Consider the following 19,197-nt stretch of genomic DNA (forward strand, 5'->3'; position numbering starts at 1 on the left):
CTCACTGTGTGTACTGCTTTTCCGAAAACAGTCTTGCAACCTTTAGCAAAGTGGTTCCGTTTACCACATTTAGTACATTGCCTTCCTTTGGTAGGGCAGCACTCCTTTTCTCCATGCCAGTTGTTGTGACAATATCCACAGTTTTTGAAGCGTTTTATGTCTGTGTCGCCCATTTTTAGAACTCTCGCTGTTCTATCTGTTCTGAAACACGCTCTCTGGGCAGTGTTCTTTGGTGTGTATCTATTAACTGTGTGCACTGTCTGTTCACTCGAGCTGTTCGTGGTGCCAGTTATGGTTTTCAACTGTGCTTGGGCTATCTCGTGCGATCTAGCTATGTCCATAGCTTTGTCCAGCGGTAGCCCAGACCCAACATTCAAAAGTTTCTCTCTCACTTTAGCTGAATGTATTCCAAACACGATGCGGTCTCTGACCATCTCATCTTTATCTTCTGCATATTCAGTCTTTTACCAGTAGTTTTAACTCAGTCACAAATTGTTCAAACAACTCACTAGCTCCTCGTACTTTCTCCTGAAACTTGTACCTAGTGAATATCGTATTTGTCTTGGGCATCACATATGCTTCAAAACGGTCAAAATAACGGTCAAAGTACCTTTGCTTCATCCGCGGTGAGAGACCAGGTGTTAAAAATGTCTCTCCCTTTTTCTCCGATCCACAAGAGTAGATAGCTGCATCTTTCTTCCTCCTCTTTGCTTTTCAGTGGACCCGAAAACATCAACTCCACGTGTTGCTTGAACTTGCTCCATTCTCTATGTAAGTTCAAAGATTCCCAATTCATTCGAGGTAAATGAGCTCCAACGATGTCCATTTCAAATCCCTGTTCTGACACCATGTCTTGTTTTGCAGACTTTGTACAAAAATAATAAATTGCAGGACAACGGAGTATTACAGTTTAAACTCTTTTAATGATGCATCAGGCCTGATCTGACTCACAACAGTACAGCACCGTGTGGACAAGATGGAGTCAGGCCCCTGGGTCTTCTAAACAATAGCAGTCCTTACAGATGCCTGCAGGCCAATGACAACTCAGCATGTGATCACATGTGAATATAATAGGTATTCCTTACAGATGCCTGCGGGCCAATGATAAATCAATATGCAAATGTTACAGCTGAAGTGGGGATCAAAGGGTTGCTTAGAAACAGCCTTGCCGCAGAATCCCTTCACAGGGGAACAGCATCCACTTCTAAATCTGCCATTGCCTCTCTGACTTTACTTTGAAGCCTCAAATATTCCTTCCCCATGTCTAAATGGCACAGCCCTTCCTCAGTAGATGTCAGAATGCTGTAGTGTAACATTTCCAACTAGACTCCAGAATAGGGTTCACCAACTGCATTTACCGTAACTTTCCGTAATAATTGGTCAGGACTCGCACTATTATGCCAAGAATCCATTGGATCTGTGAGTCACAAGGCCTCAACTTAACAAGGGGCTATTGTACCTTCGTCCAGTGTCACCCATGGCTTAGTGGGTAGCACTCTCACCTCTGGATCAGAAGGTTGTGGACTCAAGTCCCTCTCCAGAACACAAAAATCTAGGCTGACACTCCAGTGCAGTACTGATGGACTTCGGCACTGTTGGAGGTGCTGTCATTGGGATAAGACATTAAACCAAGGCCCCGTCTGACCTCTCAGGTGAACGTAAAAGATCCCTTGGCACTATTTCGAAGAAGAGCAGTGGAGTTACCCCGCTGTCCTCAATCAACATCGCTAAAACTAGATTATCTGGTTAAATGGAGGGAGCTTGCTGTGTGTAGATTTGCTGCCTACATTACAACAGCGACTACACTTCAAAAGTACTTCATTGGCTGTAAAGTCTTCTTCTTCTTTGGCAGTCCCTCGGAACCGAGGATGACTTGCTTCCACATTAAAAATGAGCTCGCAGGTGACTGATGAGTCCAATGCGGGACCTACAGTCTCTGTCACAGGTGGGGCAGACGGTGGTTGAAGGGGCGGGTTGGTGGGGTGCTTGGGTTGACGTGGCTGTAAAGTGCATTGTGAAAGGTGCTATGTAAATACAAGTCTTTCTTTTTCCAGTGAGCTGCCCAGTTGTGTTGATCCTTGTACTGCTGGTAATCTGTGGATCAGTCTTTTTTATTGACTGCACTACAAAGAGCATCAATTTCAGTGCATGTGTTTTTTTCTAAAATGGAGAATTCATTACATCTAAACAACAACAACGTGCATTTATATAGCACATTTAGCATAGCAAAACATCCTAAAGCTCTTCACAGGAGCGTTATCAAATAAAATTCAACACAAGCCACATAAGGAGATATTAGGGCAGATCTTGGTAGAAGTGGCAGATTTTAAGGAGCGTTTTAAAGGAGGAAAGGAAGGTAGAGAGGCAGAGAGGTTTAGGAGGGAATTCCAGAGCTTAGAGCCTAAGCAGCTGAAGGAACGGCCACCGATGGTGGTGTGAAGGAAATCGTGGATGCCTAAGAGACCAGATTTGGAGGAGCGCAGATATCTCGGAAAGTTGTAGGGCTGGAGATCATGGAGGGATTTGAAAATAAGGATGAGAATTTCAAAATCAAGGTGTTGCCAGACTGGGAGCCAACGTAGGTCAGCAAGCACAGGTAAACTTTATGCGGCTGAGCTTCTGGTGGAGCCTCACTTGATGGGAATGTGGATTTTAGTACGAAGGTCAGCTTGCCTGATTCGTGGCACTCCTAATTTTCCAATCACTAATTTTAAAATTGAAAAATTTCCCCTCTGCTGTCAGCACTGAATCCTAGATCATACTCGGGTTTTCTGTACACTCTCCATTTTTCATCTCTCCGTTCTTTGTACATCTCTCTGTGTAAATATACACACACACAAAGAGAATGCATAGAGATGATAAAATCGCCCATATATCTCTTGGGCACAGTTTTATCATTGCTTAACTTTTCCTTTGTTTCTGTACTTGTTTGTGAAGGCGCCGTTCCTGAAGCATTAACTGGTCTATTCTTTCCACAGATGCTGCCTGACTTGCTGCGTGTTTCCAGCATTTTATACTTCTGTCCCTTATTCTCTGCGTGAGAAAAATTCAAGCTTACAGCCAACCATTTCTAAACTCACTATTTGGCCTCACGTGGCTATAATTCACTGGGCTTTCTCCCCCTTTCACTCTTGTCGGCACATTACTTCTCCTGTGTCTCCATTTATTACTTTCCTTTCTCTTTCTCTAGAGTTTAGAAGAATGAGAGGTGATCTCATTGAAACATACAAAATTCTTACAGGGCTTGACAGGGTAGATCCAGGGAGGATGTATTGCCTGGCTGGGGAATCTAGAACCAGGGGTCACAGTCTCAGAATAGGGGGTCGGCCATTTAGGACTGAGATGAGGAGAAATTTCTTCACTCAGAGAGTGGTGAATCTTTGGAATTCTCTACCCCAGAGGGTTGTGGAGGCTCAGTCGTTGAGTATATTTAAGACAGAGATCGATAGATTTTTGAATATTAAGGGAATCAAGGGATTTGGGGATAGTGCAGGAAAGTGGAGGTGAGGTAGAAGATCAGCCATGGTCTTATTGAATGGCGGAGCAGGCTCGAGGGGCCAAATGCCCTACTCCTGCTCCTATTTCTTATGTTCTTTCACCCCTTTCCTTTCAGTCCTGTGCACTGCCATCTGCATGTGCTGTGGCCATGTGACCCCAAGCCTCTGATTTTGCTTATTTTACATGAGATCGGCCATTTCTGGAGGTCACTGGCCACAGAAAGCCTGTAGAACACTGATTTACAGGAAATCCTCCCCATACACATGCTTGTGTCATACATTTCAGTCTGTCTATTTACAATATTGATTTGATATATCTATATATAAAAAATCTTACATCTGCATTCACTTCCTGTCTACAAAAGCTCACTTCCTGTTTTTTGTAACAAATGGATCAATTATTTAACCATTCTAAATTTTTATGCCCATATTTATAATGGAAATGTCCTGTGTAAAGTTGTCTTGCTGTCAATGTACAATCTGGCCACTCGGTGGCTCTGTAGGGGTTGCAAAATTTCCCCTATTTCCCTGAAGATTGAAAATATTGGTCCACATCGTGGACGAAGAATTGGGTGATGTGACTGGTCTACAATGTTTTAAAATATGCCTAAAACCGCAAAAAGACTGTTCTAAGATGGAAAGAACATGGACAACACAGGCGTCGAGGAATTCTGTGGAAAATATTCACACATCTTGAGACAGTACATCTTAATAAAGTTGTTCCCTGGAGTTTGGGCAATCACAAAAGCTTTTAAAATGGCCACAGAAAGCATTGGCCAAGAAGATACTGGGGCTTAAAAGGCAGCTCGAGTTGTCTGTGTGAAAAAGTGGGAGGATACAGGGGCTGTGAGTCAGACCTGCCAATCAAAGGGAGGTTCCCTTCGAAGCACTTGAAGTTGTTTATTGACTTAAGGAATTGCCCACTTTGAGAAAACCGCAGGACAATCGATTTGAAACTGCTTCTGTTTACACAGCCATTCAAAGCATTCACAGTCAATGAGACATTGAAACCATGGAACCGGATCTTGAATGGGAACCGTTTAAGCATTGAATGTGTTTAAATCACCCATCATTCTGGACAATAGGGCTGTTGCATTCTCTTTTGTTTTAGCCCAGGTGGGCTCCGGATGTGGGTGGGAGCATTTCGGCCCCACAGTGCAGACACACTCACCCAGTCCAACCACTTTGAGTTAGCCAATCACAGCTTTTCTCTTGTGAATTGGAAATTTTTGGGCACGAATCTTCCAGACAGGCAAACAGCAGGGTGGGGGCCTCACCAGGTATATATGATAGCTCCTGAGAAGCTATCGCGCTCTTTACTTCCTGGGACCACAGGTGAGCCTCTCTCTCTCTGTCTCTCTCTCTCACTTCGCTGGACCACATGTGAGCAGAGTTTCTGACTCCTCAGCAAAGCAAGCTAGTAAGGAGTTAAGGGATGGTGAATTAAGGGGATATTGCTAAGATTGTTTAAGTAACATTGGAGCCATCTAATCCCTTGTTTTTACCGTCTGCATTCCCCCATTTAAGCAATTTTACTGTAATTACTGTGTTCGTGTGGTATAGTTTGATATTTGATTGTAGTTTCTTTTAGTTAATAAAACTTGATTTTTCTCTCATCCAAACCACGTGTCTGTTTTTAATATCATTAATTATAAGTCCCGCAGTCAGAACTGGAAGGTGGGGGTAGTGATTCGAAACCGCTGTTTTAAAATTGGTTTATTGGAATTGGTCAGGGTGCAGGCAAAGGCTGCAAGACCAGGAGAATTACCTTAATCCAGTTAAAAGATGCCCCCCTACAGCTCTGTGCACAGTTATTGAACATTTTCAGAGTCTGCGGCCTCGGTTTTTACAGGAGCAAGTGGGAAGGGTGCACAGGAGAATCGCAAGGTCGTGGCGCTGCCAATCTTAACAGATGACGGAGGAGGAGGCTGGGTTTTTCTCAGTGTTCAGTCAGGGCAGGTTGGTGTCAGGATTCCCTTTAGGTACGTTCTGACGAGAGGTCATCGACCTGAAATGTTAACTCTGTTTCTCTCTCCACAGATGCTGCCTGACCTGTTGAGTACTTCCAGCATTTTCTGTTTTTATTCACTTTAGGTAAGTTTTACTTCAAATTTAAAATTTCCTTTACACTTTTAAAAAAACAGTTCAATTTAATAATTTTCCTTTTTTGTTGGCTGCTTCAGCCTTCTGCCTATTCCTTACCTGTAGATTTAAAAATGTAATCCAGTTTCTGACTGCCCCCACTGCCCTTTGCCTCCTCTTCCCTGCTCCTGGGGCCTCAGTCCCTTTCTGAGTCATTGGCCTGCATATGGTAGTGTCGTGGTTATATTACTCGAGTAGCAATCCAGAGGCCTGGACTAATATCCCAGAGAACGCAATTTCAGAATCCCACCAGGGCAAGTTTGAGAAGGTGAATTCAGTATGTGACCCTGATCCCACACCAATGTGGTTGACTCTTAAGCATCCTCTGAAGTGGCCTTGCCAACCACTCAGTTGTATCAAACAGCAATAAGGCCCTCCGCCACCTTATGATAGCAAAATGCTGCGGCTGCTGGAAATCCGAAATAACAACAGAAAATGCTGGAAAAACTCAGCAGGCCATGGCAGCATCCGTGGAGAGAGAAACAGAGTTAATGTTTCAGGTCGAGGACCTTTCGCCAGTTCTGACAAAAGGTTCTCGGCCTGAAACGTTAACTCTGTTTCTCTCTCCACGGATGCTGCCCTGCCCTCCACCACCTTCTCAAGGCAACTAGGGGTGGCCAATTCTTGCTGGCATTGGCAGCATCTCACATCCTGAAAATAAATTTTAAAAATGGCTGCTCTTTGTAAATTTAATTTGCATTTATAAGACCTTAATGTTCTCAGAATATCCCAAAGCACTTCAAAGTCAAGAAATTACTTTTGAAGTGTAGTCACTGTTGTTTTGTAGACAAATGTTGTAGCCAATTTGCGCAAACGGACAGTAAAATCTGATTGGGGATAAATATTGGACAGGCCACTCAGAGAACTCCCATCTCTTTGAATAGTGATACAGTATCTTTTACATTCACCTGACCAGCAGATTGGAGCCTCGGTTTAATGTCCGTTCTGAAAGACAGAGGCTGAGAAATTGGGCATCGGCACAAACCTGCCTGTGTCACCGCGGCCTCGGGTTTGCGGCTGCTGAAAATGGCCGCAGCATTACTGGACTAAAATTCGCACTGGGGGCTAAAGATAAAATCCCATCTACTCCATAGTTTCCAGTTTCCTCATGAAGGGTGCATAAGACATGAAGATCGAAAGACAGATGAAAAATCAGTGAAAGCACTGTGCATGGGTTCCCCTGAGCCTCCTGGCACTGCAATCACCTATAAAGCCACTACCTGTCATACTTTCCTCACGAGGTCAAAACCCAGCCTGTTATTTTCTGATTTCTCCATAGGCCTCCAAAGGATCCAATACATATGCCATGACAAGTCAAAGAATCATTTTATTAGCAACTGAGATCAGCGAGATTCCTCGGTAATTTTCAGGATCAATAGGATCCCCTTAACAATGGCACTCTGGGATGCTAAGGGTATGTGTGCCTCGTAAAGACTTCTACTGACCAGCCTTAGACAAGCTCCAAAGAGTTGGTGGTTCCTGACATTATTATTCTCCAGTATTACACCACCCCCACCCCTCAACCCCACTCCCCTCACATAAAGCAATAGTCAAACTGATGGTAGACATGCATATATTACATTACATATTGGCCTGGAAATTGTGGTCTGAGGCTTGCCGCCTGTGGATGCCTCTGAACCGCAAGAAAGCTGCGTACCTACCTGATGGCTTCGGACTCTTGCGGTCCTGGGCCTGCAGGCGTACGCCTGCGTAAAGGCCCACGCATCCCAGGGGCATATGCGGTTCGCTGGGATCATGTGGGCCAGGCCAACCAATGAGAAAGGGGGATTCCATTTACGTGCGGAATCCCCATGAGCGCAATAGAAATCACTTAATAAATAAAATTTCACAGCACTGAAAGAAAAATAAATGATCACGTTGAAAATGAATTAAAATACCCTTTAATTAAACATTTAATATAAAAAAATTATTTTTTGAAAAATAAATGTTGTGGCGGTACCACTGGTTGTACCTTACATAAAGATATACATAATTCCCTTTAACTTACCTTACTGTATGTATAACTTACTTGTTGGGGCCGTTGCCCCTTTAACTTACCTGTTGGGGCCATTGCCCCTTTAAGATGCGCCCTAGTGCACTGACGTCACGTCACGTACAACGTGATGTGCGTACGCCGGCACAGCCCGGCCTAGCGTCTTCGGCCTCAACGGCCAGCCGACAGGAGCGACGCGATCTTCCGCTCCTGCAGCAAGCACCGGCACAGCCCGGCCTCGCGACTTCGGCCTCAACGGCCAGCGACGCAACAACGTGCATCACGAGACGCCCTAAGCGCGGGAAACGCGAACAACGTGATGACGTCACAACACAAACGCGATGACGTCATCATGCTCCCCACAGGACTGCAAACTCAGTCCTCGTGGAGTCCCCGCTGGGACAAGACCTATACCACGGTGCTCCTACAGTCAGCCATCTTACCTGCTTTCTTACCTGCTGTAATTAGCCTGTTCCTGTAAATAAACAACTTATTTATAGTTCATCGAAGTCAAACTCTCTTATTTAGTGGCGATCTGCACGAACCGCTACATTGGTGACCCAACGACGTGAGTACGGGAGTTCATCAATTCCAACGCTACAATTGGTGAACCCGTATCCGTGAACGATTTTCACGGTAGCAACGTGCAGCCTGACCCTCGTCTTCCCACAAGACGACCAACGCACAACCGACGAACAACCACGGAACAGCAACCGCCTAACACCGATTCCACCACAAGCGACCCCGTCTTTGCGAACGTCTTCGCAATGGAAGCACAGCTTGGAGGTGAGCCCATTTTTCATGAACGATCTCACAGAGGTAGAGCACGACCAACGGCAACCGTCGTCCACCAGCGCTACAATTGGTGGGTTTGTGAACGTCTTTCACAAACGAAGCACGCTATGGAAGCATCAGCCGTTCCGCTGTCGCTACCGCAATCCAGGGAGCCACGGTCTCCCTCGTGCTTTATGAAGGAAGAAGCCCTGTTCGCCGAGAACATCGACGCGGCACAGACCACGCACGTGCTCACGGTCTCCGTATTCGACTCTTCTATCGCCACACGGATCGTCCGCCTCTACGTCCAAAGCAACAGCAAGTATACATCTCTCCAAGTGCGGGGTACAGCATGTTCGGGCCCACAAGAGCGGAGCGCGCCCCGCGGGGATACCACGAGGGCTCATCCCCGCAAAACACGAGGACGCACTCCTCGCGCACGAGGACCCATCCCCCGCGAACCACGAGAACCCATCCCTCGTGAACACCGACGACTCCTTCTCCGCCGACGACGCACCAGCCCTTCAGCCTGCTGGTTGTGTTACCTACTACATGATTCGGCGTGAACAAAAGCGTGCCGCCCTCCCGGCTGTTTTCTCCTAAATCTACAACAGTTTCAAGTGTTGCCGCCCTCCAGGCAGAGTTTACCCTGCCCGAAAGCAACAACAACCTGGACCGTTGCTGCCCTTTATCCAGTTTTCCCTTTAGCAAACGCAAACGTCTACTGAAGCTGCACACATCGAGGACGGGTCCAACGGGCATCCTGCGGCCGCGATCAGCCACGTGAAAGTTGCTGGCCTCACCGATCACTGATCACGCAGCAACTCTTCACCCTCCGTTGTGTTATCATCATAGCACTATGGCACGCACCGTTCCGTGCGTTCCAGCCTCCCGAAGGTTTCGCTCACCTGTCGGCGAGTTCACCGACCTCACCAGTCAAGTCCTCCTGGATCGCCCGTCGGCGTTCCTGCAGATTTCGTCGGAACAAGGACTTGTTTCAACATCAACGGAGACATCACCCGCGTCCGCCCAACCTGCCCGTCACTCTGACAAGGCCTGCTGTTTCACACGTCTCCACGGTCCTTCACCTGACGGATACGTTTTATTCGCCACGACGCGCGTAAGGATCTGCTCACGAGCAGCATCTTCATACCTCGCCTACCAAGTCGAGACAGCACGACCGCCGTGACCACCAGCTCGTCAGACCATCTCATCCTTGGACTTTCGTTAAAGCGAATTCTGGGGGGGCCTATGTGGCGGTACCACTGGTTGTACCTTACATAAAGATATACATAATTCCCTTTAACTTACCTAACTGTATGTATAACTTACTTGTTGGGGCCGTTGCCCCTTTACCTTACCTGTTGGGGCCATTGCCCCTTTAAGACGCGCCCTAGCGCACTGACGTCACGTCACGTAAGACGTGATGTGCGTGCGCCGGCACAGCCCGGCCTAGCGTCTTCGGCCTCAACGGCCAGCCGACAGGAGCGACGCGATCTTCCGCTCCTGCAGCAAGCACTGGCACAGCCCGGCCTCACGACTTCGGCCTCAACGGCCAGCGACGCAACGACGCGCATCACGAGACGCCCTAAGCACGGGAAACGCGAACAACGTGATGACGTCACAACACAAACGCGATGATGTCATCGCGCTCCCCACAGGACTGCGAACTCAGTCCTCGTCCGCTGGGACAAGACCTATACCACGGTGCTCCTACAGTCAGCCATCTTACCTGCTATCTTACCTGCTGTAATTAGCCTGTTCCTGTAAATAAACAACTTATTTATAGTTCGTCAAAGTTAAACTCTCTTATTTAGTGGCGATCTACATGAACTGCTACAATGTAAACATTTTTAAATGGAACAAAAATAACCTGAAATCATTTTAAATGTAAGTGAATGTTTAAATCATTTTAAAAATATTATTTTAACATTTATTTTAACCCTTACACTGGTAAAAAAAAAGGCCTTACGCCTGCTTTTACCAGGCGTAAGAGTTTTGTAGGTATTCGCTGGGCAGTAGTTGGGCAAATAGCCAGCGAACATGAATTTACAGCAGATGCGAATGATCTATCAAGCTGAACCTTGACAGATCGTAAGTTCTGGGTTTTCCTGTGTGCACATCGCATGCGGAAACCCAGATCTTGTGGGGCACTTACAACAGTGTACGCATACATCCTGTAAATTCCAGACCAATATTTACAGCACAGAAACAGGCCATTCAGCCCAACTGGTCTATGCTGGTGTTTATGCTCCACACGAGCCTCCTCCCACCTTACTTCATCTCACCCCATCAACATTTCCTTCTATTCCTTTCTCCCTCATGTACTTATCTAGCTTCTCCTTAAATATATCTATGCTATCCACCTCAATTACTCCTTGTGGTCGCAAGTTCCACATTTTCACCACGCTCTGAGTAAAGAAGTTTCTCCTGAATTCCTTATTGGATTGATTGGATATATCAGTCTCCCCAGGATATATTTTTCATCTATTACAGCTGCCCAGCTCCTCTGGATACATTTTATAGAACTTAGTCTGTCAGGTACAATTTACAAGCTCAATTATGGAGTAGTTGTGATACTGGACCAGCATCTCCGAAGTTGTGAGTTTAAATCCCATTATAGCAAACTATGCCAATTGAATTCAATAAATTTGTGGGCTGGCACCAGAAAGAAATAGCACATTGTTCTAAAAACTCAATTGGTTCACTTATGTAGTTGACTCTTCAAGCAATTTGTCAGGGCAAGTAGACATGGTCAATAAATGCAATATATCCACCATCTACCACAATTTTTTAAAAAAGGCATCTCTCTTTCAGGCTTGAAGTACTCGTCACTGTGGGTGCCCCTTCGTGACAAGCCAATGCAAGCCAATTGGGCTGCTGAGCACGTGAGCAGGCTCTGCGGGCTTGCACACTCTCAAGTTCTGCTTACACACAGGTACCTTCACCACACGGACTACAGCGGTTCAAGAAGGCAGCTCGCCACCACCTTCTCAAAGGCATTTACGAATGGGCAATAAATGCTGGCCTTGCCAGCGACACCCACATTCCAGGAACAAATATAAAAAATAAATAAATAATCCTGCATTTATTCTGGGACGGCCTCGGGCAGTGGCCAGGCAGCACGGTCCCTGCCGATCCACGGACACAATATAAGAAATGTGATAGTTGCCACGAATGTAACATTTTAATAAGCTGCAAAACAAAGGCTAACCTGTGCAGGAACTGTAAATTATGCGCCAATGTTTGTCCACAAATGCTGACAAGCAGACAGATGCCTGGAACTGCAGACTGTCAGTGTCAAACACTGATTCCGGGCACCCATGCAAAAAAAGACACAAATCTTTGGGCTGTTTTCAATCTCCAAGCGAAAAATTATATTTTTCATGAAGGTATATAATGTACTCGGGAGAACACAGGAAAAGTCAGGGATGAGTAAAGGACTTTGGCCTATCAAAGCTAATTCTACACGAGCATTGAAAGCTAATGTTTTTGAATACTAAGGCCTAGAAATTCAGTATAGCCACTTTTGGGGCGGTAAAGTCGGGCGGCCGCTAAAGTTTGCGCCCAGCGCAAAGTCGAGCCCCCTTCGCCGATATTCAGTCGCATCGTCCTAAGAGGTTGCTGCTGTGCTAAAACAGGCGATGCACGACTATCATTAGGCGCTAAGCCGGCGGGCCGGGGCGAAACCCCGGAAGTCGGGCGCAGGGCAGGAGCGACGAGCTGCTGATTGACGGCAGACACTCTGCCGCCGGTCAGCTCTTAAAGGGGGAGGGTGCATTTGTGTTTCTGAAAGGCCGACATTAGTTTGTTATGTGGTACGGGCAGTCCTCCTCCTCCTCCTCCTCCTCCTCCTCCTCGTTGAGCCAAACCAGAAGATCCGTCTCCCACAAAGAAGGAGTGTTGCAACACGGCTGCCGTTTCTACTGCAGGAGGAGTGCCCTTTAATTTGCGCCCCCCGCGCCCCGCATCGGCTGAGCACCGTTCCACTCAACAGTCGCTAGGGGCGCCAGGCGCACAATGGGGCGGCGCGACTCAAGTTCCGGATTGGGGCGCACAAAGGGCGTTGCACGAGGAAATGACGTCATGATCTGCGCGCGCAGCTGAGCGCGCGCAAAGACTTTGCGCCAGCGCTAAATCTCTACTGAAGTTGGGGTGAGGCGCAGATCGCGCAGCGCCCGGGCGCTAGCCGCCTAGCGCTCGACATCTACTCCTCCTAAGGCGCTAACGGCTGGCTCAACCAACTGAATTTCTAGCCCTAAGTTTTGTGTCTGAGCTTTACTTTCAACTATTCAGTTGGTTAAATTGTAAAAAAAAAATCAACAAGGTGATGACACTGCAACAGAAGTAAAGACACTTCTGGGTTTTGATGAAACACTTTGGTCAGATGAATCATTGAGATATTCAATGCACAACTCACTTTTTGCACAAACTATAATATATATTAAAATATGAAAAGATCCCACACATGGGTTCTAAGATTCATCCGCCCAATGCTAACTCCACCAGATATTTAACATTGAAGGTGGGATAAAGACAAGTCCCACCAGCAACTTGACAAGTTAGGCCAGGAAGGGCCAGACAATACATTGAGGGTGGGGGCACAAGAAGCCTCCAAGGGCACAGCATCAGGATTTAAAGCCAGACCAGCATGCAGCAAGCTAAAGACATGGCTCCAACAGGAACCAGTGGCAAGACAGCATCAAACTTCCTGAAGAGTGATATAAATATTCTTCCGAAGGAAATCAAGCACAGGAGAGATGGCATAGTGGGAGTTGGTGGCAAGGGACCTGCCGATAGAGTAGCTAGGACCATGTGGCAGGAGATGGCACAGGCAGTGAGTGGCAATTCCCTAACCCCAAGACCCCTCTCCAGTGCAAGAAGAGGCTTAATGTCTTCAAAAGGTCAGCAAAGATAAGTGTGATGGCAGCAATGTGCCATTCATCTATATTTTAAACTTTACAAACTACAGACTGACATTAACCCTAAAAGTACAGGGTAAAAACCCATGAACTGTACAGATTGCTTCACACAAAACAATTACATTATATCGGCACAGAATCCTGCAATGCACACGTGCCCTTTGGAGAATCATTTTCTATAAGTGTTACGAGCTCCCCAATAGTTGTAAAATAAACTGTTTATGACTAAAAGTAACAACCATTTTGTTCTCATGCTGGAAAAACGTGCATAATTAATGGTAATGACAAGTGAGGGGAACGGTGGACATTTGCCCATTAACCCAGAAGGAGGAAGTACTGGGATCCCACTCAGCTGAAGTTCTAAGGTAAGGAGATGTGGGAGCTCCTGCACTCATCGTTCTTTTCTGCAGAAAAATTGCTAATGTTCATAGATCCTAAAAAGATTGCAGTTCTCTGACACTCTTACTCTGAAAACAGCCGTACATAAACAGGACAAGAAGGAAACAGTGTCTAACCAGAAACTCATTGCATTTGTCTGGCTTTATCGCTCCACAGGAGCTGAAAACAGGGAAAAAGAAGCAGAGAAACTGACCCAATGGCGGGACTCTCAACAGCAGAAATTCACCCACACCGCCATTCACTCACTCTCTCACTCACACTTACTAGATCAAATAATGTAATTCGGCATGGGGAGGGATGGGTATAGTTTAGACGGAGAGTGGATACTGCATGACACACAGAGAAGCCAGAGGCAGAGGTTGTGGAAATGAAGAAAGATGTTCTTGAACAGAGGCTAAGGAATTGTCGGCTTTTGTGTGAACAGAATTTGCACAATGATCTCAGGGGCTCTGCCATGAAAAGATTAATGCTAGCAGAGCATCAGACTCGTACAAAGGCACTGCGAAGCCTCTTTGAAAAATATCCAGCAGGGCTGGTGGCAAGAGTCCAATGCCTTCCTTTACAGTACCAGTAGAGAAGGCTTCTCAACAATGCAGAGCAGCCTGGGGCAAGTGGAAGCTGCAAGAATATCTGCTTATATTTCACAGAACACAGAGGCCTGGGGCAACTCTGCACATCCCATGTGCAGGCTTTGACTGGTGGCGTTCAGGCCTTGGGTGACAGAATGGAGATTGCAATATTTACCAGAGTTAGAGATCTCCAGGGCACCTTATCAGATAGTTTGCAGAATAATTCCAATACTCTTTCCCAGGGGTTGAGGGATAGTAGTCATTCCATACGGTCTGTTCAGTTTTAATTGAGTGCTGATGTGAGCCCTGCTGCAGAATTCCTCTGCTTCATTGGTGGTTCTACTCAATGGTATTAGAAGCCACAGTAATATGACATACCTCTTGTCTCCAAGAAGCCTGCCGGCACCTTGCTCTTGTGTATAAAAGAGTGCAGGGAAACTGGACTGCTGAAGGATGAATGAATTATGACAGAACCATGAATACTGGGCACTGATGTGTAGAAAGCTATGCCTGTATTCAGACACTAATTGGACATTAAGGGAGCGAAATCATTTTCGGTTGACATAATGGTGTGGGCTGACAGTAGGAGCTGTATGACCACGAATGCAATCTATACCTCCAAGTATTCCTAGAACCCAGCAAGACCATGAAAGTTGATGGTCTGCTCATTCAATGGTCTTGCTCCTGTGTTAAATACCATGAACGGGGCTGCTCTGGCAAATGGAGCATTAATCACCTGCCCTATGCAATAATAGACAGCAAACTGACTGACCAGACAGAAATCCCCTGTTGCCCTTTGGAATGAGCCAGTGTGAAGAAATTCAGCACAGCCTTCTCGACTGGTACTGGAAAGGAAGGCATTGGACTCTTGCCACCAGCCCTGTTGGATATTTTTCAAAGAGGTTTCGCAGTGCCTTTGTACGAGTCTGATGCTCTGCTAGCATTCATCTTTTCATGGCAGGGCCCCTGAGATCATTGTCCAAATGCTGTTCAGACAAAAGCTGACAATTCCTTAGCCTCTGTTCAGGGACATCTTTCTCCATTTCCACAACCTCTGCTGTGCTGAATTTTTTGAGGAAGTTTACAGGAAGGTGCAAAGCTCTTCCAGGGCTTATGGGGTGAAACCCAACCTCTTTATAAATATAACTCCAGAGAGATAGTCAAATATCGTCTCTGTCTACATACCCTGGGGTCTGGGTATTTACAGGACATTCTGGATCTCCTGCAGTGCTGCCTTGAGCCTGGACACCCAGCTTCTCCATTGTTCCTCCTCCAACATACAAGTCATAAAGGGAGGAAATCCCATTAGGAAACCCACACTCAGACTAATAGTATATTCTAGGGAAATCCCCAGAACAAAAATATTCTTGAAAGAGACTTCCAAATGTCTCCAAACCAATTGACAAAAGACCAATTCAAAGTAAATTTATGAGTCTCTATGTAACAGCACAATGAAGCATTTCAATTCACCTTTAAGATTTCAGCATTGGGCTTCCTCAGCTGCTGGTCTAAATTAACCCGATGGTATGGGTTAGATCAGCAGACCCTAGGGTGTAAGTAATGGAATTTAGGAAAAATGATGTCATCCTGATTTAACCCCATCAATTATATATGGTGTCAGCTATGACTCAAATGTTGCACTCTCACCTCTGAGTTAGAAGGTTGTGGGTTCACGTCCCACTCCAGAGACGTGAACACAAAAACTAGGCTCACACTCCAGTGTAGTACTGAGCAATGTTCCCTCTAAGCCAGGGGGAACATTAGTACTGAGGGAGTGCTGCACTGTCGGAGGTACTGGCTTTCAGATGAGATGTTAAAACGGGGACCCATCGCCCTCTCAGGTGGACATAAAAGATCCCATGGCACTATTTCGAAGAGGAGCAGGGGAGTTCTGGTCAATGTTTATCCCGCAACCTACATCACTAAAACAGATTATTTGGTTATTTATCTCATTGTTTTTGGGAGCTTGCTGTGCACAAATTGGCTGCCATGTTTCCTACATTGCAACAGCGACTACACTTCAAAAGTACTTCATTGGCTGTAAAGCGCTTTGGGACATCCTGATGATGTGCAAGACGTTATAGAAATGCAAGTCTTTCTTTTTTAAATGGCTGCACTTTAGCTAGAACGGTTGCATCTTTCCTTCTCTCTCATCTCTAGTGGAACACAGGGAAGAACTTAAATGCGGTGTAAAACCAATGGATCCACTTTCCTCCCCAAATTCCAACCTGCCCACTTAGCGTTCCACCCCCCAGTAGATCTGCTATCCAAAGCGGTGGAGTTTTGGGAAGATACTATCTATTTTAATCCTTACCTGATGTGCTTGTTGCAGGAGTTCCATTCGCTCCTGCAGGATTTGGCAGTCGTACTCCCTGCTCTTTCTCAACATCTGACGTCTCAATTTCTCCACGGCGGTTCGCAAGTCGTCCTTCTGCTTCTCGGTCAGCGACTCTCCGAGTTTTATCACGGTGTCCTGCTGTAAGGCATTGTACAGTGTAGCCTCCAGCTCTTGGATATGCTGAAAGGACAAGTTTACAATGTGAGGCAGTCAAAGGAAAGCAGAGCGATCGAAGAAGAGACTGAAAGTTTAAGGTTTGACACTGAATTTCTGCACTAAGCAGACTTGTGCATCTAATCTGTACTTGCTAACAGTGTGGTGTCTTTTCTAGTGTTTCCCTCCTTCTGTATTTTCACCGATAGGTTTCTGGTATCTCACTGGAGTGACCGTTCTGCATGCATGAGACTAGCTGAGTGTCGTTGGGCTATTTTGGCATGGGAGGTGTCACAGTTGAGCCCAATGTTGTCTTTACCCAATATTGAAGATGACCTCTCAGTGGGAGCCATTGGATGGAGATCAGGACTAGGAAGCACAGCTTAGAAATACTCCTCTGTCTAATCCATATATAGGTAATATCGATATAGGTAAAAAACAGGATGAGGTCCTAAAAGCTGAATATAGGGAGTTAGGAGGTAAATTAAAAAATAGGGCCTCAAAGGTAGTAATCTCAGGATTGCTAGTCAGAGTAGAAATAGAAGGATATTTCAGATGAATACTGTTGGATCCGTGGTTCAGTGCATATGCTATTATTAAATAATCACACGGATGCTGTACATTAACAAATAACAGGTCTTTACTGGAGGAGGGTAGTCTCTAGACTGGGGGTACAGAGGCATGCGCAAAGCTTATATATCGGTGTGGTCACTGCCGGTACTACAGTATACAGGAGCTGTAAAAGTAGTTCTGACTTAAAGGCACATACACTACAAATACGTGGCTAGAGGAATGGTGCAAGGGGGAGGGATTCAAATTCCTGGGACATTGGAACCGGTTCTGGGGGAGGTGGGACCAGTACAAAATGGACGGTTTGCACCTGGGCAGGACGGGGACTGAGGTCCTAGGGGGAGTGTTTGCTAGTGCTGTGGGGGAGGGTTTAAACAAAAATGGCAGGGGGTTGGGAACCTGTGCAGGGAGACAGAGGAAAGGAAAACAAGGATAGAAGCAAAAGACAGAAAGGAGAAAAGCAAAAGCGGCAGTCAGAGTAATCAAGGGTTTAAATCAAACATGGCCACAGTAAATAATAATTCTAAAAGGTCTAAGAGTGTTAAAAAAACAAGCCTGAAGGCTTTGTGTCTTAATGCGAGGAGCATTCTTAATAAGGTGGATGAATTAGCTGCGCAAATAGATGTAAACGGATATGATATGATTGGGATTACAGAAACATGGCTCCAGGGTGACCAGGGTTGGGGACTCAACATCCAGGGGTATTCAATATTCAGGAAAGAAAGGCAAAAGGGAAAAGGAGGTGGGGTAGCACTGCTAGTTAAAGAGGAGATTAACACAATTGTAAGGAAGGATATTAGCTCTGATGATGTAGAATCTGTATGGGTAGAGCTGAGATATACCAAGGGACAGAAAACGTTAGTGGGATTTGTATACAGACCCCCAAACAGTAATGCGGAGGTTGGGGATGGCATTAAACAGGAAATTAGAGATGCGTGCAATAAGGGCACAGCAGTTATCATGGGTGACTTTAACCTACATATAGATTGGGCTAACCAAATTAGTAACAATACTGTGGACGAAGAATTCCTGGAGCGTATACGGGATGGTTTCCTGGACGAATATGTCGAGGAACCAACTAGAGATCAGGCCATCTTAGGCTGGGTAATATGCAATGAGAAAGGAATAATTAGCAATCTTGTTGTGCGAGGCCCCTTGGGGCAGAGTGATCATAATATGCTAGAATTCTTCATTAAGATGGAGAGTGAAGTAGTTGACTCAGAGACTAGTGTCTGGAATTTAAATAAAGGAAACTACAATGGTATGAGGTGCGAGTTGGGAAGGATTGATTGGGGAATGTTACTCAAAGTGTTGACGGTGAATAGGCAATGGCAAACGTTTAAAGATCGCATGGATGAACTACAGAATTTGTTCATCCCTGTTTGGCATAAAAATAAAACAAAAAAGGTGAATCAACCATGGCTAACAAGGAAAATTAGGGATAGCATAAGATCCAAGGAGAGGACATATAAATTGGCCAGAAAAAGCAGCAAACCTGAGGATTGAGAGCAGTTTAGGATTCAACAAAGGAGGAAAAAGGGATTAATTAAGAGGGGGAAAATAGAATATGAGAGTAAGCTTGCAGGGAACATAAAAACTGACTGTAAGAGCTTCTATAGATATGTGAAGAGAAAAAGATTGAAGTCAAGTCAAGTGTTGGTCCTTGCAGTCAGAATCAGGGGAATTTATAATAGGGAACAAAGAAATGGCTGACCAATTAAATACATACTTTGGTTCTGTCTTCACAAAGGAGGACACAAATAACCTCCCAGAGATGTCGGGCAACATAGGGTCTAATGAGAGGGAGGAACTGAAAGAAATCAGTATTTGTAGGGAAATG

The 19,197-nt window shown here is 45.7% G+C and overlaps 1 protein-coding gene across 2 annotated transcripts in view; it reads right to left on the reverse strand.

The window, feature by feature from the left end:
* The window catches only part of jakmip2 (janus kinase and microtubule interacting protein 2), a 439,655-nt gene that overhangs the window by 44,497 nt on the left and 375,961 nt on the right, over positions 1-19,197 (reverse strand). For both annotated transcript variants that reach the window (XM_085995146.1, XM_085995144.1), the window contains exon 20: positions 16,611-16,814. In XM_085995146.1, the coding sequence (XP_085851272.1) occupies positions 16,611-16,814 (204 nt within the window). The remainder of the gene's footprint in view (positions 1-16,610; positions 16,815-19,197) is intronic.

This window comes from Somniosus microcephalus, chromosome 8, assembly GCF_052327205.1.
Source record: "Somniosus microcephalus isolate GS21.2 chromosome 8, FLI_Smic_1.0, whole genome shotgun sequence".
NCBI lineage: Eukaryota > Metazoa > Chordata > Chondrichthyes > Squaliformes > Somniosidae > Somniosus > Somniosus microcephalus.